Source organism: Zootoca vivipara, chromosome 1 (genome assembly GCF_965207765.1).
Source record: "Zootoca vivipara chromosome 1, rZooViv2.hap1.1, whole genome shotgun sequence".
Taxonomy (NCBI): domain Eukaryota; kingdom Metazoa; phylum Chordata; class Lepidosauria; order Squamata; family Lacertidae; genus Zootoca; species Zootoca vivipara.
The window spans coordinates 117,721,189-117,745,077 of NC_142582.1; the positions used below are offsets into that span (position 1 = coordinate 117,721,189).

The 23,889-nt window shown below is 47.0% G+C and overlaps 1 protein-coding gene across 1 annotated transcript; it reads right to left on the bottom strand.

Annotated features, from left to right (window-relative positions):
• Nucleotides 1–1,188: 1,188 nt before the first annotated feature.
• On the bottom strand, nt 1,189–3,475 carry LOC148687729 (uncharacterized). The gene is made up of 2 exons (XM_088673155.1): nt 2,214–3,475; nt 1,189–1,312 (listed from the first exon to the last, which is right to left on the bottom strand). Exon 1 carries the CDS (start codon nt 3,076–3,078, stop codon nt 2,497–2,499), a length of 582 nt encoding a protein of 193 aa, XP_088529281.1. The 5' UTR covers nt 3,079–3,475; the 3' UTR covers nt 1,189–1,312; nt 2,214–2,496.
• Nucleotides 3,476–23,889: the final 20,414 nt, after the last annotated feature.

Genomic DNA, 23,889 nt, shown 5'->3' on the forward strand with positions numbered 1-23,889 from the left:
TGCAAGCGTGACCATGGATGTCGGGCGGACTCCCAGGGCTGGACTGGGGCCCTTGGGGGATCCGGGCGGGATTCTTGGCAGGTCTTGCAGTGTTGGACCCAGGCCTCTATCTCTCTGTCAATCCCCGGCCACCACACATAACTCCTGGCAAGGGCCTTCATCCTCACTACCCCTGGGTGTGTCTCGTGAAGGGCTGTAAGGACCCTTTTGCGGAGGGGCTGGGGAACAACAACCCTGCTTCCCCATAACAGGCACCCCTTGTGGGCCGACAGTTCATGTTTGCGGTTTGTGTAGCCGGCGAATTCTGGCCCGGGGCTGCTGCTGGGCCATCCTCGCCACACCCAGTCCAGGACCCGGGAGATGACCCTATCTTTTGTGGAATGGTGCGCAACTTCTTGTGCCTGAATGGGTCGGTCGGGAAGCAGCTCCAGGGTCATAACCTCTTGCGCAGGCGCTGGGTCGGGGCCTGTTTCTGGTAGTGGTAGCCTGCTGAGGGCGTCTGCGTGGCCCATCGCCTTCCCAGGGCGGTGGATTAGTGCATACTGGTAGCCGGCAAGGAAAATTGACCACCTGAGGACACGTGGAGACAACACTTGGGGGGTCTGCTTCTCGGGGGCAAACAGGCCCAGCAACGGCTTGTGGTCAGTCACTATGGTAAAGGGCCGCCCGTACAAGAAATCATGGAATTTTTTTACGCCCTTCACGATTGCCAGACCCTCCTTGTCAATCTGTGAGTAGTTTCGTTCGGCTGCAGCAAGAGTCTGGGAGAAGTATGCCACCGGCACCTCTCTTCCATCCGGGAGTTGGTGTCCCAGGACAGCGCCGATGCCATAGGGAGAGGCGTCGCATGCCAGCACCACTGGCAGCCTCTCGTCGAAGTGTGCCAAGACCGAGTTCGAGACGAGCAAGTCCTTGACTGCCTGGAATGCGGCCCTTTGTCGCTGGCCCCACACCCAAGGGGCCCTTTTATCTAGGAGTCTGTGTAGGGGCTCCGCTACCGCTGCCTTATGGGGAAGGAAGGCATGGTAAAAGTTCAATAGTCCCAAGAATGACTGAAGTTCGGGCTTGCTCTTGGGCGCTGGGGCCTCACAAATGGCCCGTACCTTGTCACCGGTTGGATGGACCCCTTCTGCGTCCACCTTAAATCCCAGAAAGTCCACCTGCGGCACTCCCAGTAAACACTTTTCCCGCTTCACCTTGAGGCCCGCCGTCTGGAAACGGTGCAGGACGGAGCGGAGGCGGTCCTCAAATTCCTCTGGTGTGGGCCCGGCGATCAGTACATCATCGAAGAAAGGGGTGACGCCAGGAATCCCTTTAAGGAGAGAGTCCATTAAATTCTGGAATATGCCTGGTGCCACGCTAACGCCAAATTGCAGCCGCTTTACTCTGAATGCCCCTCTGTGCGTCACAATCGTCTGAGCCTCTGCTGTGGCTTCGTCCACAGGCAACTGTTGATACGCTTGGGCCAAGTCCAGTTTGCCAAAGATTTTTGACCCAGCCAGGGTGGCGAGGACATGGCTGACCACTGGCACTGGGTATGCATGGGCCGTGAGAGCCTTGTTTATGGTGCATTTGTAGTCTGCACAGATGCGGACCGAACCGTTAGGCTTGACGGGTGTGACAATTGGAGTTTCCCAGGGGGCGTTGGGCACCGGCTCCAGCACTCCTTGCTCCACGAGCCGGTCCAATTCCTCGTCTATGCGGGGTTTCAGGGCGAACGGGACCCGGCGGGCCTTGTGCCTGATGGGTCGTACAGCGGGGTCTAGCTGTAGGGCAATGGGGGGTCCTGTATATCGTCCCAATGCCCCATCGAAAACCCCTGGAAACTCTTTGCATATGGCGTCCACGTCCACTTGTAAGCTAGTGCGGTTCACCCCGGTAACGGCTAGCCCCAGAGGTCCAAACCATGCCAGTCCCAGTAAGCTAACGTAGGGGCCCTTAACTACCAGCAAGTCCAATTGTTGCTTTCGCCCTCGATATTGCACCCTGAAGGTCCCCACCCCCATTGTAGGGACCTTACGTTTCTGGAAGTCCCGGAGGGTGAATGGGGCCGGCCTTAGTTTGGGACCCCCATTAGGGCACAGTTCCCTTAATGTTCGGGCCGAGATTATGGATAGAGTTGAACCCGTGTCCAGTTCCATGCGGCATGGGGCTCCCTCTATCTGTACCTCTATATAAATTTTCTCTGTGCTGGGATGGGGCAACTGGAATACCTGGTAGTCCGTGATCTCCGTCGAGTTGCCTTGGTGCATGGTGCCGTGTGACCTGGGGCTCCTGGGTCGGTCATCTGATGCTTGTCGACGGGTGAGTCGAGCCCGACACACCCGGGCGATGTGTCCCAATTTTCTGCACTGCCTGCACTCTGCGTTGCGGAAACGACAGGTCCTCCTCTCGTGGTTCTCCCCGCAGCTTGCACAGTTCCCTCCTTCTCGTCGAGGCTGCTGTGGTGTGTGTGCTGCTTGAGTGCGCCGCTGTACTCGGTGTACTTCCTCCCTGTCAGATTCGGATTCGTCGGTGAGGTCTTCGTGGTAGACCCTCGGTTGGGATGGCGGGGCCGGTCGTGCCTCTTGCGTTGACCTCTCGGCGGCTTCGGTTGCCAGGGCTTCCTCCAGAGCAATCTGGAACGTGAGGTCTTTTTTTGGCGTAGAGGCGTCGTTGCAACATCTCGTCCCTCAGGCCACCGACGAGGCGGTCACGAAGCATGTTCTCCAACTCTGAGAAGTTGCATAGCCGGGCGGCTTGGCGGAGGGAGGTCACAAACCCAGTTATGGCTTCCCCCGGGGCTTGCCGCTTTGCGTAGAAGGCATTTCGGCAAGCTACCACCGAGGGCTGTGGTGAGAAGTGCTCCTTCAGCCGTTCCATTATTGTTTTGTAAGAGACGGTAGCGACATCTCTAGGTGCAAGGAGAGCCCGGGCGATTTCAAACGTCTCCTCTCCACAGACGCTGAAGAATGTCGCCCTCTTCATGGCATCGTTGGTGACTTCTTTCGCTTGCAGGAGGAAGTTGAAACGGGCGGCGTACCCTTCCCAGTCTCCTGATGCTGGTTTGAATGGCGAGAAGCTGCTGTCGGTTGCCATTCTGGGTTCCTTGGGTCCTGGAGCTGAAGCCTGGATGCACAGTGCGATGCAGCGGTGCAGCAGGTGGCGGTGCTGCGGTGCAGTGCGTGGTGGCGGTCAGCTCAGCAGGATCCCACCTTCGTCGCCAGTGAAATGTACTCGGAGTCGAGAGTGAATTTCATGCTCTTTATTCAGCTCATAGTCATCAAGGAGAAGAGGAGAAGAAGAATGGCTCTTTTCCCAAAACCATCTGCTTATATACATTATTTACACAATGGGCCTTGCGTGATTGGCTACTTCAGGGCTACACCTGTGGGCCAATTATATTGTGGATTGACTTCTGCCTGCAGCCTGATTGGCTGCTCCTACAGGCCAATCAGGTAGCAGATTCGCTTCTGCCAGCCGCCTGATTGGCTGCTCCAGCAGGCCAATCAGGTTGCGGATTCACTTCCACCTGGAGTTGGATTGGGTAGCTCCCGCTGATTCTGAATCCTATTGTTCTAGGATTCAGCTCAGTACATAACACATACCTGTGGAAAATTACAGGGGTTTAGAGATAGTTTTATTTTGCACGGCTCTGATCTGCACCTACTGGTAGGATAAGCTCTACCCTCTCAGTTCAGCCATACTTTCCACCAACTGGCTAGAAGTCTCTGCTCCTGGCCTCTTCCCTTAGATGAGACACTCCATCGTGTCTCCAACTGCCTGGCCAGTCTTCAAAAGGAGTATGCTCTTGATTGCTGAAATGCCAAAGAGCATGTGGGATTGGACCTACAAGCATCATTGGCTCAGTTCCCAGAGAAAGCTCCTATCCCAAGTTGCTCCAGCCTGGTAAACTGTGCAAGGTTGGTTTAGTTGAGACATCTTTCACCATACTGATGCTGCGGGGTGCTTCCCATTGTTCCCTTATTTTGTACTCCCCCTTTCCAATCCGCATGGAACCAGCCAGTAAGGAGGGGGCTAGCCTTGCTTAGCACCCTTCACACTACCTTTTAGCTGCCTTGGGTCCTCTGTAGATCCAGACAAAATGCAGACATTGCATGGTAGAAATCATGGTAGAAATGTAAAGTACTACACTTGGGCAAAAAAAAAAAAGAAAGCCACAAATACAGGATGGGAGACACCTGGCTTGAGAGCAGTACATGTGAAAAGTAGACCACAAACTTGACATGAGTCAACAGTGTGATGCAGCAGCTAAAAAAGCCAATGCAATTCTGGGCTGCATCAATAGGAGTATAGCATCTAGATCAAGGGAAGTAATAGTACCACTGTATCTGCTCTGGTCAGACCTCACCTGGAGTACTGTGTCCAGTTCTGGGCACCACAGTTCAAGAAAGATACAGACAAGCTGGAACGTGTCCAGAAGAGGGCAACCAAAATGGTCAAAGGCCTGGAAATGATGCCTTATGAGGAACGGCTTAGGGAGCTGGGTATGTTTAGCCTGGAGAAGAGAAAGTTAAGGGGTGATATGATAGGCATGTTCAAATATATAAATGGATGTCATATAGAGGAGGGAGAAAGGTTGTTTTCTGCTGCTCCAGAGAAGCGGACACAGAGCAATGGATTCAAGCTACTGTACAAGAAAGAAGATTCCACCTAAACATTAGGAAGAACTTCCTGACAGTAAGAGCTGTTCAGCAGTGGAACTTGCTGCCAAGGAGTCTCCTTCTTTGGAGGTCTTTAAGCAGAGGCTTGACAGGCATATGTCAAGAATGCTTTGATGGTGTTTCCTGCTTGGCAGGGGGTTGGACTGGATGGCCCTTGTGGTCTCTTCCAACTCTATGATTCTATGATTCTATGTGCATGATCATCCCCATACAGGTGTGGCAATGAGCACTGTGTGCTGTGGTGGAGAATAATAATGCTCCCATCCAACAACAATAACTCCATGAATTCCAGTGAATCTGGTGGGGAGGTGATTATATTGGCATTTGACAAACCATGTACTGGAGAAAGTTAAACCACATTATCCCTCTACTGGGGACCTGGGCTCTGATCTCCCTGCAGTTGGTTCTTCAAGGACAGAGCTGTCCTCTGGCCCAGTTAATTCTTGCATGGCTGAATCACCAGGGCTTGGGAGTGCCGAACCAGCTTCCAGGTGTTGAAGGAAGAAAGGCAGCAGCAAGCTCCAAGGCATGCCCTTCTGTTTAATCCACACATCTATTTTTGGAGGCTATTTTTGGTTCAGGCACAACACTGCCTGTGCAAAATGTTAAAGACGGCATTTTCTTGCAAAAATGAGTGATGGCGGGGGGGGGTCACATTTCAGATTGCCTTTCAATATCTCAGGAAGCAATCCAAATAAATAGCAGATTTATATCAATTAATTAAGCATTCAAAACACAGGTGACTAATCTCTTCAAATCATACTTGTACCTGAGAAGCTGAAATGGCCACAGTCTACTTTGCAGGATTGTTGTGACAGCAAAAAAGAACCGTAGAGCTCTTTGGACAGTCATCAGTTGGGAGACTGTGCTTAACGCGCCAATAACAAACAAAATACCTAAACACATACCGTACCTGTGTGAAGCTGCAGATATTTGCATACATATGGGGTGACATGTCACCTGGGTTTCATCTCGTGTCCTCCTGAAGTGGTATTTAAAGGCCCCAGCACTGTTGCCAGCCGAATAAATATCTAAGGATGCCTCCCAGTCTTCAGGATGTATATAAGCTGAGCATGTTACAGTGTTATTGTACTTTGTGTGAAGGATGCCATATAAAATATTAACGCATTTCATTAAAACGGCTCTTATTGTCAATATGTAGCCTGGCTGCCCTGTGATTTCTCACTTTAGCAGGTGCTTCGTGCTGGAAGTGAGATCTTCACATTATTCCACCCCAAAGCAGCATTAAAATGCACTGCCTCACTTGACAGCTTGGGCCAAGCTACGCATGATGTTAACAACATGACTAGCAATTGTGCCAAGTGTTGGCATTGTGGTGGTTGTTTTTAAAGAACAAATTAAACAGCGGGAAGAGTTATCGAGATTGCAGTGGGCGGGGAGGAAGGTTTAAGGCGGCCTCCCCCAACCAGGTCCCCTCCAGATGTGGTTGGACCACAATTCTCATCGGTCCCGGACAGCATGGCCAACGATCAGGGATGACGGCAGCTGTGGTCCAACCATATCTGGAGGACACTAGGCTGGGAAAGACCGATTTAAGCCACCTTTCCCCAGTCACCATCTCTGTAGAATTTGTCCCATTCCAGTTTGTAGCCTAGGAGTGGTAGCCAACCAAAATTTTACTCAGAGTACACCCACTGAGATTAATCAGCATGGCTAAGTTAGGTCCATTAGTTCCAATAGGTCTCTTCTGAGTAAAATGCAGTTGAATAAGAGGTAGTGTGGAGTGTCAGACTAGAGCCTGGGAGACCAGGGCTCGAATCCTCACTTGGTGACCTTGGACCTCTCAGCCCAACCTACTTCACAAGATCATTGTGGATCCAGCCCCTCCTCCGAATCTTCTCGCTGTGACCTCTCCTCGTTGTCCCACCACCAATCCCCTGCCTCCGAGCCTTCCTCCTCTGGGGTTTTGCTTGGGGGTTCCCCAGCTGGTGCCTCCCACCACTCCAAATGTAGCAACTTTGTTGTATATTGATGTATGGCCTCAGAAATTAAAACAGGCTGTGATGATCGCCCCCCCCCCATCGAAATCAATATACAATACAAGTAAGTTGTCCCACTCACTGCAATGGGGCTTTAAGATGAATTGGATCCAAGGACTGTTTTTAAAACACAGGCTTCACGATGGAAATAATACTCTGCTATTTCCAGGTGGTTGCAGGAGAATACCAGACCTAGCGTTATTAAGTGTTTATTTGCAAATAGCACAATCTTAGGGAAGAGTGTACACTTTGTTTCCCCCCACTTCATTGCCATTTCCACAGAGCTCAGTGCTTTTCTTCGCATCATTACGATTATTATTCTCAGTCTAAGCATTTGACACCTGCTGTTTCGAAACTAGATCAACAACATTTCAGAATATAGGCACCAGATAAGAGGGGGAAAGAGAAAGGCGGCTGAACGTAATAACTTGTTCACGTTTCAAAACACAGACACCCTATTCTCCGTATGAAACAGAATCAGAATCCGGAAGATGGCAATGTTAAGATAATATTGAAGCTGTGCAACCATTGTTTCAGCTGGTTAAGTTCCAGTGAGCATGGACCTTCCATATCACATAGCTACCCCATTAAGTTGCTGCCAGCCTCCTTCCAACCCACCCCTGATGTCTCTGTCGGAGTGTCCATTCATTAAATTCATCAAGTCTACAATCTGTTGTAGCTGGGTACGCAAATAGTTGAGTTATTCAAAACAGCAAGAGTACACCCTTTCACACACTTGCATATGACCATTGAGAGCTTATGCCTGTGTTCAATGCCATGTGTGGGCAAGCCTCTCCCAGAAGAGGAGAAGCCCAGACCTGGGAACCATCAGCTCCTGACCATCAGTGACCTGAGAGAAATTCTGGGATCCTCTCCTCCCCTTGCACAAGAGCCCTCTCCCCTCCTGTGGTTTCCAGCAACTGGTATTCATAAGCATTGCTGCCTCCAACTGTGGAAGTAAAGTATATCGACCATGGCTAGTAGCCATTGATAGCTATCTCCTCCGTGATTTTGATCAAGCCTCCTTTAAGCCATCCAAGCTGGTGGCCATCGCTGCATGAAGAAGTAACTTCTTTTATCTGCCCTAAATCTTCCAACATTCTGCGCTCTGGCTTCCATCACGGTGTTCCGTTGCGCCAGAAGCGGTTTAGTCATGCTGGCCACATGACCCGGAAAGCTGTCTGTGGTCAAACGCCGGCTCCCTTGGCCTGAAAGCGAGATGAGCGCCGCACCCCATAGTCACCTTTGACTGAACTTAACGTCCAGGGGTCCTTTACCTTTTACTACTACTACTACTACTACTAATAATAATAATAATAATAATAATAATAATAATAATAATGTTCAGCATGCCATTTTTCAGAGGAGCCACCTAGATACCTCTAAGAAGCACAGAAAGCAGGACTTGTGGGCAACAGCCCTCTGCACTGTTCCTCAGTGAATGATATTTGGAGGCTGGCTGGCTGGCTGGCTCTGATCTGGAGGGTAGATTAACCGTCATGACTAGTGCCTGCTGAATTTAGCAATGTACTGCGCAGAAAGTAATTATTCCATTGTAGGAAATAGCAGCTTGGTTGGTTGAGGTTTTCGTTGTTGTTGTTGGAAGGATTTGAAAAACCCAACAGACATGCTGCGGTCCTTCTCCTGACGCTGCCCCTCCTGTGAATGCTATTTAACAGCATTAAATGTGAACATGCTTTTAACCAATTTAACGTATCATGTAGTTTGACCTAAGAGGCTGAAGTCTCCCAAGTGAATAATGGAATAACAAGTGACATCAAAAACACTTCCTTGCTAAACAACTGCACATTATTAGATAATAAGGGCAAAAGCAATTTTACTTAAATGAAATTTAACTTGCATTCTTTATTTAGAAGGGACAACTCAAGCTGTAGAATCCACTTAAATATCTAGCGTGCCTTAAGTGGGCTTGTATTTAAAATCACATTGACTCCCTTTTCTTCCTTATTAGTACCTCTTAAAATCATCTGCTCTTATTTACAACTGGATGATGTAGTACTGGAAGTATAATACTCCGCAAAGCATTCTGAGATGCATATTTTATGACAGACGCTGCATTATCTGCAGCACAGCCATAAAATGTATTGTCTTGATGATGACTTGTTAAGACACTGTACCATTATTGTTCACAGCCTCCGCCCTCCAGTTCAGCAACTCATTTACAAATACGTTTAAATCCTGTATTTGCAAACATCATGCATTCCTATCTGACTGTACGTACCAAAGAGGAAATAACTCATAGGGTAGGGATTGAACGTGAATATTCAGAGTTTTCAGGTTTAATTTAGAGATATGGTGCCCAGTATGAAAGAATAGGACTTTCAGCCATTTTTGAAGGGGGTTTGTTTGTTTGTTTTAAAAAAGAGTGGACTATAAAATGGTCTGCTTCAAAGGCTTTAGCATAGAAGGATCAAAAGTTCAAGAAAAGATTGAAAATATAAGGGGATGCTTTGCTCAGGAATTTGTGCACAGGAGGATCAAAAGATTAAAAGGGGATGTTTTGCTTAGGTTGTATTGAACAGGACAGTCAAAAACGTATCCTAGGAAAGTAGCAATTAAGGGGAAACAGAAACTAAAGCAAGGCTCTTCTCTTCTCCTGATTGGTTATAAGGTTGAGAGACAACCTTGTAGCCAATCAGGAGACAATCGCCCCCACATGCATGGATGAAGCAGACCCTCCAGGGACACCTATTTTCCAGGGACTTCACTGATTTAGAGAAGCCGTCCTGGTTTCTGATTTGATCACGGAATGTTCAACTTTTCCTTAGGATGTCCCTATTTTTATTGGAGAAATTTTGGAGGGTATGGAGTTATCCAAACCCCAAGTCATCTTATACAGCAATCCTATAAAGGCAATCCTATATAACAGGGTTGGCCAACTTCCAGGAGACTGCAATCTACCTGTTTTATTTGGGTTCAAGTCAGAGTTGTTCAGCTTTTTTTAGAGAGGGGAGATGCCCCATTTTAGTGGGGTTCTGGTCAAAGTTGTTGAGCTTTTTTAGAGAGGGGTACAGGGTAAAAACTTCAATTGGGGGGGCGCCTAACTTTCAGGGGCAAGGGAATTACTGCAAAAACTCCGTTCTTCGTTCCACGAAATAGAAAAGGGGAGAGGGACCGGGTCGGGTGCTCTTAGACAAAAGCAAAGGGAAAGGAACCCGTGACTGCAGCCTCCTGGGGATTGACCTGTTGGACACCCCTGCTATATAGGGAAGGATTTTTTTAAAAAAAATGTTTATTGCGTTTTTATATATGTTATATATATATATATGTTATATATATGTTATATATTTTATATATGTTGGAAGCCACCCAGAGTGGCTGGGACAACCCAGTAAGAGGTGTGGGTTATAAAGAGTAAAATTATCATTATGGAATGGTAAATAAACAACTATCTGACATTTAGAAAACATCTGAAGGTAGCCCTGTTTAGGGAAGTTTTTAATAACTGAAGTTTTAATGTCTTTTTAACCTTCTGTTGGAAGCCACCCAGAGTGCCTGGGGAGACCCAGCCCAATGGACAGGGTAGAAATAAATTATTATTATTATTATTATTATTATTATTATTATTATTATTATTATTATTATGTTAGGTGCAGAGTAGGCTACAAGACTGAAAAGGAACCAAGGAAAATGATCATATATTAAAGTGAGAAAGCAGTGCAGTATCAGACCACTGACTTCTGAAAAAAGAAACATCTGAACATATTTTTAAACCAAAGTTACCTTAGTGAAAAATTGCAAGAAGAAAGGGAACTTTACTGTGGTCTGAAAGACTGTGGGATTCAGTTTCTTTTATGTGTATGCAGTCTTGCCATGATGTGACCTTCTACACGATCATGTTGAATAAAATGCATATGCTTTCACATTTTTAGTGCATTCAAGCTATACAGTTTAGTAAAAGATCCCTAAAATAGGGAATGTTTGCTGTTTGTGCACTTTTAAAAATGCCAGTCTCAAAAGCACAAAATTGGACACCTTTGGCTGTAGGTGATAACAGACCTCAAATGTTTGTGTTTTTCACCGGATCACCACAGAAGTAAAATAAAAAATAAAAATTCAGGTCATAAGGGGGAGGGGGGGTATGATAAACCAACTTGAAATACTCAGTGGGAATTTAACCTGCTGCTACACTAATACTCAGCTTCTCTACAAGAGCAACCTTCCAGCTAGAATAAGATATTTCAGTCAACTTTGTTCCAGCAAAGATCACAGAAATAAACAGTTTTTCTAAGTGTCTAGAAGTCCTGACAGGATGCTGCCAATCTTTAAGGATATCTTCCAGATAAATAAGCTTGTCATGCTAAACCCTTATCTTTTTTTTCAGGCTGCCTGTGAATATGTGCGGCGCTGTTTCAACTTTCTTAACATCGGGGGCCAGGATGGGGAGGAAGAGGGTGCACAGAATGCAAATGTAAAATGCCAAGGCCCTATCCTATTGATTTTGGAGAGAGTGGAGGGTCCTCAGCACCTCGCAGGAGGCTCTCGGAACATCTAAAGATCAAGCTCTTATGGGGAGAAAGAAAATTTCACTGTGATTGCTCTTGAAAGTAAGTGATATCACATTGGAAAGAATGCAAAGTGTCAGAACTGTGCTAGTCTGGGAGCCCGTCCCTCCCTCTCTCTCTCTCTCTCTCTCTCTCTCTCTCTCTCTCTCTCTCTCTCTCTGTGTGTGTGTGTGTGTGTGTGTGTGTGGTGGATAGAGATTCAGCAGGTGATAAGATAGTTAAACATGATTTGAGAGAGACATCCTTCCTCACAATGGGCAGTCATATTTCTTTGGTCCCTCTACTGCAGGCATCCCCAAACTGCAGCCCTCCAGATATTTTGGCCTACAACTCCCATGATCCCTAGCTAACAGGACCAGTGGTCAGGGATGATGGGAATTGTAGTCCAAAACATCTGGAGGGCTGAAGTTTGGGGATGCCTGCTCTACTGCCTCTGTTCAAATAGGTTTTTTTTTTGAAATAACGCAACACTTCTGCAAAACAGCTGAGCAAATGAAAAGATGGATTGACATTCATACTCCCCCCTCCAAATGCTAGAGGGCATCTTGTAAACCGCCTAGCACAACTTGTAGGACAATGGCTCACCGGTAGAGCATCAACACTGCATGCACAAGGCTTCAAGTTCAAACCGCAGTATCTCAAGGTAGGGTTGGTACTGTAATGCCCCCTGTCCGACAGTCACTGTCAGTTGGCGCAAACAATACTGAACCTGACCTGGTATAAGGCAGCTTTCTAATGTTCCTGTGTAACCCCTTGCTTGAAAACAGAAAACCAGAGCCCAAACACCCCAACAGATGGCAGCCCAGTCTCTGTTTGAAGACCTCCACTGTGGAAGTTCCCCTCCACTCTAGATAATTGGTTCTAATTGCTGAACGGCTTTGACTCTTAAGACGCTTCTTCTCATTAGGTTGCCCACTTCTGTGTCCTGGCTCCCACCCAACACAGAGAGACAAAGGCTTTTACTTAGAAAGAAGATAAATATCTTTGTTCAGACAAGTAAGAATACAGGCTTGGCAGAAGATGCGGTGCTCAGGAGTCACAATTCAGGAGTTCAGGAAGAGGGGCAGCAAGTTCAGGACCAGATGGTTGGTCTGTTAAATGGATGGTCTGTGAGCATTTAGAAAAGGATGCTGTGATTAATAAAGGCCAACAAGTTACAAGCTTGGTGGATTAGGGGAATATTGCGGATATAGTGTATCTTGATTTCAGTAAGGCTTTTGACAAAGTCCGCCATGACATTCTTGCAAAGAAGCTGGCAAAATTTGGGCTGGATGAGGTAACAGGTGGATTTGTAGCTGGTTGACTGACTGAACCCAAAGAATACTCATTAATGGTTCCTCAGCATCCTTGAAAAAAGTGACAAGTGGGGTGCTGCAGGGTTCTGTCCTGGGCCCATTATTGTTCAATGTCTTTATAAACTACTTGGATGAAGGAATTGAGGAAGTGCTAATCAAATTTGCAGATGACCCCCAAACTGCGAGGGGTAGCTAATGCTGCCGAAGGCAGAATTGGGATTCAATATGACCTTAACAGATTGGAAAATTGGGCCCCAGCTAACAAAATGATTTTCAGTACAGACAAATGCCAGGTTCTACACTTAGGCAGGAAGAACGAAGTGTACGTAAGACAGAGGACATCTGAAAAGGATCTAGGGGTCTTAGTAGACCAGAAGCTTAACATGAGTTAACAGCGTGTAACAGGGAAAAAGCTAATGTTATTCAAGGCTGCACCAACAGAAGTACAGTGTCTAGATCAGGGGAAGTAACAGTACCACTCTATTCTGCCTTGGTCAGACCCCACCTGGAATACTGTGTCCAGTTCTCGGCACCACAATTTAAGAAGGCTGGAATGTGTGGAGTGGAGGGCAACCAAGATGATCAAGGATCTGAAAACCAAGGCTAATGAGGAACGGTTGAAGGAGCTGGGAAAAGAGGAGACTGAAAGGATATATGATAGCTGCGACGAACCCAAGGACTTTGCCACCAATTAATGTGCGACAAACCCAGTCCCGGCGTTGTCACTAAACTTTCGGGGATCCTTTTTAATATGTGATGAAATGTCGTCCCTCTCTATTACCAAAAATGTGACACAGGAATCCAGGGGTGAAACCACTGCCCCCCAATTCTCCTGCTGCCTTAAAATAAACCCCTGTTACTTGGGTTTCTTAGTAAAGAGAGTCTTCCAGCTTACGTGGCCTGGTATCATGAGAAACTCTAGGCTGTTTGACGGAATAACCTCCTGCCTACAGTAAAGGGTCTCACTCAGTTTGATTCCCCACTGCAAAAGTTTGCCCTTTCCACTCTGGCAACTTTGTAGCACCCCAGGTTATCCTCCTAAGCCTCCTCAGTGTAACTCTAAGACACAAACCGTTGCCTCTATTCCCGAGGTAAGTTTTGTCCTCTATTGCAGCGTTTCTCAACCGCTGTTCCGCGGCACACTAGTGTGCCGCGAGACTCTGGCTGGTGTGCCGCGACGAGAAGGGCGATTTGCATTGTCACGTGCCTGGCGGCCGCCAATAGACAACACTGACCCGCCGGAAAGGAAGCCGGCTGGGTCACGACGCGGAGCGAGCGCAGCTCTCAACAGCCACCACCACGGGAGGGTGGTTTTAGACAAACTTAAAGAAGCTGGCTGGATGAGCTCAACCTGAAACTTGCTGAGCAAAGGATTGTGCTGGCAGAGAAATCAGCGGCTTGTGAAGCCTTATTACAGGAGATTGCAACCAACACAGCAATTGGCAAGTGTTTCTTACAGTCATAATTATATAGTCAATATAGGGCGGCACAGAGTTAAATTTTTTAACTTTTTTAATGGTGGTGTGCCTCGTTATTTTTTTCATGGAACAAGTGTGCCTTGGCCCAAAAAAGGTTGAGAAACACTGCTCTATTGAGCCACCACCATAGGCATCTTAAAGGTTGAGAAACACTGCTCTATTGAGCCACCACCATAGGCATCTTAAAGGGCTATGCTCTTCCTTCTTCAGGGTTATATTATTATTTTTATTAATTTCATGAGATGTTATTTTTATTAGTAATAATACTTTGCCAAATGGTCCCAAGGCAGGTTGCAACTTACCACAATTAAAAAGCAAGATACGCTATCATTATATCTATAAAGTAAAAATTACAGAAGCAACCAGTAACAAAATTAACGACACAGCGGACTAAGCTATGGACTGCATATTTCGGGGATTTCCTCCTCATTTTATTATTGTCATTATTCCCCCAGAGCCTACATGATCAGGTGGGCTACAACACCCGATAGATTCATAAATTAATCCCCAAAAAAGCGATTGCCATTTTCAGGCATGCAAATCAGATGCACAAGCAGATTTCTTTTTTCAAACACACCCTAGCAAATGTTCCCATCACCGTCTCTTTCAAAGTCATTGTCACTTTATTTCCATTCCGTCGCGTGAACTTTTCCAGTAAGCCTGGCACCTGTCCCTTTAATATAGCACACAGGGTTCTTTCCTCCATACTGTACATTATCCTCATTAACACATATCAGTCAAAAGCACTGTTAATTAAACTGGCAAGATGATTACGCACGCCTCCATGTGCCCCCTCAGAGCATCCGTTTGCCAAGATATATATTTTCCCCTCCCTCGTCTACAGTGGGTGGAGAAGGCCTTAAGTAAACCAGATTTGCTATATATGCCACAAATACTCTCAAAGTGCATTGTTTTCTTTGCGGGGAGGGCAGGCGCAGAGAAGCCCTACACATCATTACCACTTGCCCCAAATAAATAAATGCAACATTGACACCAATCTGTAAAACTAACACATGCATATTTGATCTAGGCAAACAGTGCCTAGAAGATGACATTTCCTTTCATTCTTCCTTACAGATGCAACATTCAAATTAGGACACACCACCCTTTGACTGTGTACTAATGAGCGTGTCATAAATAATTGATTAAAGCTGGGCGAAACCCTCAAGTTTTGTACTTTTCAAATTTTCCATGGCATGGAAACTCAAATATTTCCCAAATTTCTCTCCCACAGAACACGTGCGTGCTCCTCTTTCAGTCTGAAACTTGGGGCACCTTGTTGACTTTCTCCTAACTTTTCAACCTTGCAGAGTCGGGATCTGTCATTCCATTTGGTGAACCGTCGATGGACACCAATGATTTGCTTATCTAAAGCACAACATTCCAGGCCATCTTTCTGTACATCTTCTGCTGTGAATTATAGTGAGAATCTCTATAATAAAGTGGGAATCTCCAATGTGATAGATCTCTTAGTTCAGCCTTTGAGGAATGATATCTAGATTTGGGTTTCGCCATCTACCCCCCACCCCAAACTAGGTTTGTCATTGCTTTTCTCCCAAGAAGCAGGCGTCTTTTAATTTCGTGACTGCTGTCACCATCTGCAGTGATCATGGAACCCAAGAAAGTAAAATCTCTCACTGCCTCAATTTCTTCCCCTTCTATTTGCCAGGAGGTGATGGGACCAGTGGCCATGATCTTGGTTTTTTTGAAGTTGAGCTTCAGACCATATTTAGCGCTCTCCTCTTTCACCCTCATTAAAAGGGTCTTTAATTCCTCCTCACTTTCTGCCATCAGGGTTGTGTCATTAGCATATCTGAGGTTGTTGATGTTTCTTCCAGCAATCTTAATTCTGGCTTGGGATTTGTCCAGTCCAGCCTTTCTCATGATGAATTCTGTATATAAGTTAAATAAACAGGGAGACAATATACAGCCTTGTCATACTTCGACTACAACTCCCTAACTACAGTTAGGACGGCAGCCATCCCCCGCCCTACCCCAAACAAGGTTTTGTGGCTTTGACCAATGGTTCAAAGAGAAACTCAATAGCCACAGTTTCTGCTCCTGTGGCACCTTCATTTCAGGATTCCCACTGTTGCTGGATTTCTGCATACTGTGCAGCTGTTGGGGACAAGCAATGTGACAGAAAAAGGTATCTCCTCTACCTCCCAGAGGAGAGAAACCTGGGATGTTTTCCATCATATTGGGTCACGGTTTCTAGAGTTATATGACTGGAGACAGATACAAGCAGCCTCAGGTCTCCCTCCTTGGCGTTTTTTCTCTTTCCACTCATCATTATGGTTCCGTCTTCCATGTGTTCTTGAAAAAGGGGAGAGGACGACAGTTGGGCAAAGGGGGGTTATTGCAGCACACAGATTCATAAAGACACAAGGTCACAGGAAGCGGGTGTAGGACGAAAAGATGGGGATAGGGAAAGACTGGAGGGAAGTTGGTTGCTGTGTTGCTAGCAAATGAATAAAAGTCTCCACACAGAGACAAGGGCGGTGATGAGGCATCAGGTGCACAGATTACTAAATGGGGGAGGAAGAGCGCTGAGTTTCATATATTGATAAGAAATCACCTGCCATACCTTTGATTGCAGACCTCTAGTTAGTCATCGTTATTCTTGCACAGTTCAGAAATATCAGGGGCTGGTTGAATGCAAGGGAATGGTGGAAGGAACCAGCTGGGAATCCATCAAAGGAAGAAGGTTCAGAGCCCAGGAAGTGGTGATGGGATGTTGATGAGTGGTCAGAGGGAGAAGACTAGGAAGAGGAGGTGCCGGAAGAGGTAACAGAGCTTAGTGAGCTGAGAGAGTCTGTGGCAGAGAGAAGTCCAGAGTCAGAAGCTGAAGCAGGAGAGGAAGATGGCCAAGAAGCAGGGATGCCTCAGGCATGTGAAGAGGCATGGGTGTCTCCTCCTGCTGCTGCAACATGCTCCCCTCCTTCCAGATCTCCCACAACCAAGAGAGGCATGAGGCGGAAGGAGCAAAGACAGTAACAATGCAGGAACGATCTCTGATTCCTTGGGAAATACCCTGAAAAAGAGGAGGCATAGCTGACTGTAGGGAGGCAGGGACTTTTAGTCATGGCAACTGCTTCATGGGGGCAAGACCGGAGTTGCTGTGCTCATAAGGCCTGACACTCCGGTACAGAACTTGTTTTGTTAATAAAGAGTTAACTCCAGCTTGCTCAGCGTGATTTACTGCTGTCTTGCTCCTGTCAGAAAGCCATCTAGAAAGAACTTGGTAAGGTTAAAACCATCCAAACCCACCTTTAGAAGTGACTAGTTAATACCAGGAATGCTGTTACATTTTGCTGAAGACTTTTTCATGAAAAGTAAATGCATTAATATTCCAGGCTAGAAACTGGGAAATAACCAAAACAGTTTTTACCTCTCTTGAACCTGATATCCAATTCCCGTGTGTGTGTGTGTGTGTGTGTGTGTGTGTGTGTGTGTGTGTGTGTGTGGAGAGAGAGAGAGAGAGAAAAAAAAGAGAGAGAGAGAGAGAGAGAGAGAGAGAGAGAGAGAGAGAGAGAGAGAGAGAAATTTCCAACCCTCATTCCCGGGTACCTTCTTAGACCCCTAGGAAATTACACTGGAACTGCTTCAATCTGTCCGTGTGGTCTAGATATTTAGAAAACTGTTGTCATTTTTCCCCCTCAGACCTTGAGCAAAAGGGCTTGAATCCCTCCCACCCCCAATTAAAACTAATAGGCTGTGTGATATCATCACTTTGAATTAATTTCTACACCCCTCTGCAATTTGAGCGGCTGAACTACAGCTGGTACATTGCTTGAGCACATTCGTGCCTTACAAAACCTGCCAAATCTCAGTCTTCCACAATTATCTGTTACAAAGATAGAGGCACCTATAGAAACAGATTTTTTTTCTCTCTCCATTGTATGCACACAGCCAATTTTACTATAGAGTGACTAATATCTTTGGATCATTAATATATTTTTCACTCGGTATATTCATAACTGTAACTAAATTTGCCCATTAAATTACATTGGGCTGCTCCAGAAAGCAGACTAGCCGTTTTCATGACAGACAGAAATAAAAGGCAATGAAATTATGCTGATTTTTAAACATAATTTTCCAGTAGTTTGAAGAATAATAAGTTTTTCATTTTAAAAAGCCAGCAGGATCAGCAGGAAACTAAGTTCTGTTTTAGTTGAAAATCAGTGGGAGGGAAATATAAAGCTCCCCCCCCCCTCAAATAGAACTGGAACAGCAGCAAAGCTAACAAGTTGTAATAAGCCTTGATTCTTGTCCCCCCGCCACCTAAAAAAAAAAAAATGTATCATAGCAAAGAGATAGTTCAGAAGAAATCTGTTTACAACGTGGCCATTTTGCTTCATCTGTGATTATTGGGAGCGGGTATTTGGGTGTTGTTGTTTTTTGCGATACAAAAAAAAAATGCAAGGAAAGCCCAAAGTTCCACCCAGCATGTCTTTTTTGTCTCTTTGTCTCTCCAGCTTCCCAGTTAAGAAGAATTAGCTCAGGGTTTTTTGAGCCCAATTTCCCCAGTTTGGCACTCCTGAAGATGTATTGAAATGCAATGCTGTTTGACTGCCACACCCTCAATCAGGGGTGGGGGACCTTCTGGGTTCCCACAATTGAAGGAGTTGGATAGGTTTAAACAGTTGGGTATGTTTAGCCTCTATAAGAGGAGACTGAGAAGCGATATGAGAGCCACCTTCCAATATCTGAAGGTCTGTCCCATGGAAGCTTGTTTTCTCCTGCCCCAGAGGCTAGGACCCGAACCAATGGCGTCAAGTTGCAAGAAAGGAGATTTCGACTAGATATCGGAAAGAACTTTCTGACAGTAAGAGCTGTTCAACAGTGGAGTGGTCTCCCTTGGAAGGTAGTAGACTCTCCTTCCTTAGAGGTTTTTAAACAGGTTGGGTGGCCATCTGTCATGGATGCTTTAGCTAAGATTCCTGCTTTGCAGGGGTTTGGACTAGATGATCCTCTGGGTCCCTTCCAACTCAACAATTTTATGATTCTAGCAGGGATCTCCTTATGTCATTACACTGACAAAGTGGGTGGTTTGAAAAAAAATATATAAATAGGTAAAACTTGTCGAGAAACATGGTCAAGATACCCTCCACAAAACAGATGACCAGCCTTCCACTGCAATCTCGGCCCCCTTTACCAAGGGCAATAAACTGACTTCCTACTGCTGTCTTTTAAGTTAGCACCAGATTCACACCCAGACATGGAAAAAAAATCAGGAGCAGTATTTCATTCAGAAGTTATCCATTGCTTTTGAGCTGTTCAGAAAATACTTTTTTGTTGCTGAAGCCGAAGCTGCGTTGGCAACTTCTACATTTGATATTTATAATTCAGCCGCAGCTGTTTCAAGGTACTGGGGATAACCTCTCATGTGGCAAAGCACTGATATAACCAAAGGAGCCACGAGTCTTGTGTTATATACTGGGCCATAGCATTTGACATCATTAAGCTTTCAGAATGTCCTACATGGCTGACCAAACCAAGCCTTTGGCCATTTTAGTAATTTATGAAAGAAATGAGCAAAATCAATATTGTGAGGCTGTAGTGGTTTATTGCATGCATGGTCATGCAGACTCCTTGTGCTTCTCAATTTTGGAGAAATAAATGATGGGGGTTGTGAGGGACAGGAGCTATAGACTACCCCTTCCCATCTTGACAACCAGTTCTTCCTCGAGCACAAGCGGGAGCGGGGAATGGGATGAGTCTAGCGGGGAAGCAGGAAGTAGAGGGCAGGGCTCTGACAGGGTCACAGAGCCCTTGCTCCACCCGGGAGAGGAAGGAAGGGAGTGGGAAAAGGGGAGGCAGGAAAACACGGCTAGGAGACCCCTCCCCCCAGTTCCGGAGCTGCGCAAGAAGAAACGGGGGCGGAGATTGGGGATTCCCAGACTACTTTGTTGGAAAAAGACGTGGGAATCACCATTCCGGGGTACTGACCCAGACTGAGAACATGTACATTGTACAGCTTCTGCACTGTAAATAGTCTGCACATAATAAAAGCATGAAAAGGCAGCGTGTCGGAGAGTCGTTACTCTAGAGTAGCCGCTAGCGCTCCTGTGACAGGGGTGTTGTTTTTTTGTAGGGACAGGGAGAAGGAAATGTTTCACTAGAATCATCGGGTCCAACTGTCATTCCCAGATGAATATTATGTATACAGGACAGAGATCAAACTTAGTGACATTGGGGTTTTAAGAGCCATGAGCAGACATGGAGCAGGGCAGAGGGTGGCCTCCAAGACTCAGGAAAAGACTGTACTGTGATAGAAGAGAAAAACTTTGCTAGAATGGAAATAATGTGGAACCGTCATTGGGACCACATTGGTCCCTTTATTTATTTATTTATTTATTCATTCATTCATTCATTCCCCGCCTATCTGGCTGGGTTTCCCCAGCCACTCTGGGCGGCTCCCAACAGAATTAAAAGCACAATAAAACATCAAACATTAAATACTTCCCAGTACAGGGCTGCCTTCAGGTGTCTTCTAAAAGCCAGGTAGTTGTTTATTTCCTTGACATCTGATGGGAGGGCATTCCACAGGGTGGGCGCCACTACCGGGTAGAAGGCCCTCTGCCTCATTCCCTGAAATTTCGCTTCTCACAGTGAGGGAACTGCCAGAAGGCCCTCAGAGCTGGGCCTCAGTGTCTGGGCTGAACAATGGGGGTGGAGACGCTCCTTCAGGTATACTGGTCCGAGGCCGTTTAGGGCTTTATTTAAAGGTCAGCACCAACACTTTGAATGGTGCTCGGAAACGTACTCTGACTAGCCCATGCAGTCCACTGATTAAGCCTTGCTGGTGAGTTCACTAGCTCTGGGGTTAATGGCAACAAGACCTTCAGTGTGGTTGCACTAGCATTGTGGAATTCTGCCCCCTTGGGAATTAGATGGGCTTCTGCCAGGAGTAGCCAGCAAGAAGGGGGCAGCAATGCAGACCTGGCATCCCACCAGGATGATGATAAATAGTGTGGGGGCAAGCTTTGGGTGGTTCAGATGAACTGGCAAAACCAATCCAGCACCCCATAACTAAGCTTAAGCAATATTTCATTTGCAGTGAGTTGGCATCGGCTTAGGGTAGTGGCGAACTACACATGTGAAGGGGGGGAACACATACTGAGTTCTCCCTGGGATGTACCATTCAATAATGCAGATAGAAATTTCTTTAATTTACTTGAATATTTTCCTTCCCATACCACTGGTGCCACACTGCACCATTTCTGCTGTGATGAACATATTCACATTTTTGTATGTGTGTGAAGGACATCCAGTTCTTTAGATTCTCTAATTCTGAAAATGCCCAATGAGCTGCACTATTTTATGCCAGTTGAGAACAAGAGGTCGCTCGGGGCCCTGGGTTATTGCACAAAACACAACGAAGTGATTATTTTCCAATATATCCCACCTGCTACGCAGCAATTGGAGCACTCGGGTACAGCTTGTAAGAGTTGTAGTGGCTCTAACCTATTGCCATCAATTTAAACGGAGCTTTAAAGTTACTTGTTCTTGAGTAGAGTGCTGTTGCAGTTCCTTAAATGATACTCTTCAATCTCTAGCCTTTGTTAGCTCTCAGGCCTCTTAAAGACTATACCACACACACACACACACACACACACACACACAAAAGTGCATTGAGATTAGAGAGCTAAGCTGTTGATAACTTCCTGTGATATCATCTTAATAAACCTCCTGTTCTTGATTAGCCAGGATAAACATGATATAGATTATGTGTGATAGCCGGCAATGTACTGCTGAAATGCCTGGTCATCACTTTTGAGATAAAGCTGTCCATCTGTTTTGAGATAGCCATCAAGAACTCTAAGCTGCTTTTTCGGCCTCTTCTTTCCTGTACTCAATTAAGTTCTGAATGGAAATTTTGAAGAGAGTGCCCTCGTTACTTTAAATGTACCTCTTGTAGCCATTGTTTGTTGCAGAAATTATGGAAAGTCAGAACATGCTTGTCAGGACAGAGAGGTTTCTTAGAACTAATGCCCCAATCAGAGTTCAGGGAGTCCAGTTCACATTTTAAGGCAAACCTACATTTCTTAAAGGTAAAGGGGCCCCTGACCGTTAGGTCCAGTCGTGACCAACTCTGGGTTTTCGGCACTCATCTTGCTCTATAGGCCGAGGGAGCCAGCGTTTGTCTGCAGACAGCTTCCAGGTCATGTGGCCAGCATGACTAAGCCACTTCTGGCGAACCAGAGCAGTGCACGGAAACGCCGTTTACCTTCCCGTCGGAGCGGTACCTATTTATCTATTTGCACTTGGACATGCTTTCAAACTGCTAGGTTGGCAGGAGCTGGGACCGAACAACGGTCTTTCTTACGCTTTCCAAAACAACATGCAAACAAAACATGTAGCCATCCTTCAACATGCCCACTTCTCTGAATTTTACAACGCAGTTCCCCTGTTGAGGAATGTGGGTAATAATGCATGTACTGAGGCAGTGTGTGCATAAAAAATGCCTATACTGTATTAGCTCACCCCAAATCTACCCTCCTGTAATGGAAGCCAGTTAGATTGAGTTCTGCCTTTGGAGGGAGCAGGAAACAAGTCTCTGCTCTCTTCTGTTTATACCGCATCCTATATAATAATGTCCAAGTTGTCCCTGCGTCCAGTTGTCCCGTGTGTCACTGGGTCACTGCGCATGTGCCCCAGGGATACAGGGATTGGACAGCAGAGACTGCGCGCGCGCACTCTCCCCCCACTCTGCCTCCTCCAACCGCCGCTCCCGCCGGACACCGCCTCACTGCAGGGCACGTCAGGGAAGCGAGGGTGGAGGCCGGCGAAGGCCTCCTCACAACCCTCCCTGGCCGTGAGGAGCGGCGGTTGGAGGAGGCGGGGGGGAGAGTGCGCGCGTCCTTCCTGTCGGCGGCTGGGGGAGAGGAAGAGAGAAAGAGAAAGCAGCGCTTTCTCCTCCTCCATTCCTGTCCCCCTGCCGCCGACAGCAAGGACAGGTCCCAGGGTTCGGAGAAGCGCTGCGCAAGCGCTTCTCTGAACCCTGGAATGTCTGCTTCCTGTCGGCGGCTGCGGGAGAGGAACGGAGGAGGAGAAAGCAGCGCTTTCTCCTCCTCTGTTCCTGTCCCCCTGCCACCGACAGCAAGGACAGGTCCCAGGGTTCGGAGACGCGCTGCGCAAGCGCTTCTCCGAACCCCAGGATTCTAGCGCCCGTTATTGAACGGGCTGAAAACCACTAGTCCTATATAATAATGTCCAAGTTGTCCCTGCATCCAGTTGTCCCGTGTGTCACTGGGTCACTGCGCATGTGCCCCAGGGATACAGGGATTGGACAGCAGAGACTGCGCGCGCGCACTCTCCCCCCACTCTGCCTCCTCCAACCGCCGCTCCCGCCAGACACCGCCTCACTGCAGGGCACGTCAGGGAAGCGAGGGTGGAGGCCGGCGAAGGCCTCCTCACAACCCTCCCTGGCCGTGAGGAGCGGCGGTTGGAGGAGGCGGGGGGGAGAGTGCGCGCGTCCTTCCTGTCGGCGGCTGGGGGAGAGGAACGGAGAAGGAGAAAGCAGCGCTTTCTCCTCCTCCGTTCCTGTCCCCCTGCCGCCGACAGCAAGGACAGGTCCCAGGGTTCGGAGAAGCGCTGCGCAAGCGCTTCTCTGAACCCTGGGATGTCTGCTTCCTGTCGGCGGCTGCGGGAGAGGAACGGAGGAGGAGAAAGCAGCGCTTTCTCCTCCTCCGTTCCTGTCCCCCTGCCACCGACAGCAAGGACAGGTCCCAGGGTTCGGAGACGCGCTGCGCAAGCGCTTCTCCGAACCCCGGGATTCTAGCGCCCGTTATTGAACGGGCTGAAAATCACTAGTATGATATAATTGCCTTGCATTTTTGTTGCTTTGCTTATTTCTTAAGAGAAGCATGGCATCAATGAAAGATAACAAGAACAGGTGACATCATGTGGATTTGCATTGT

Bases quoted from the DNA above. Each gene is read 5' to 3' on its own strand.
- LOC148687729 (XM_088673155.1), bottom strand. From the start codon at position 3,078: ATGGCAACCGACAGCAGCTTCTCGCCATTCAAACCAGCATCAGGAGAC.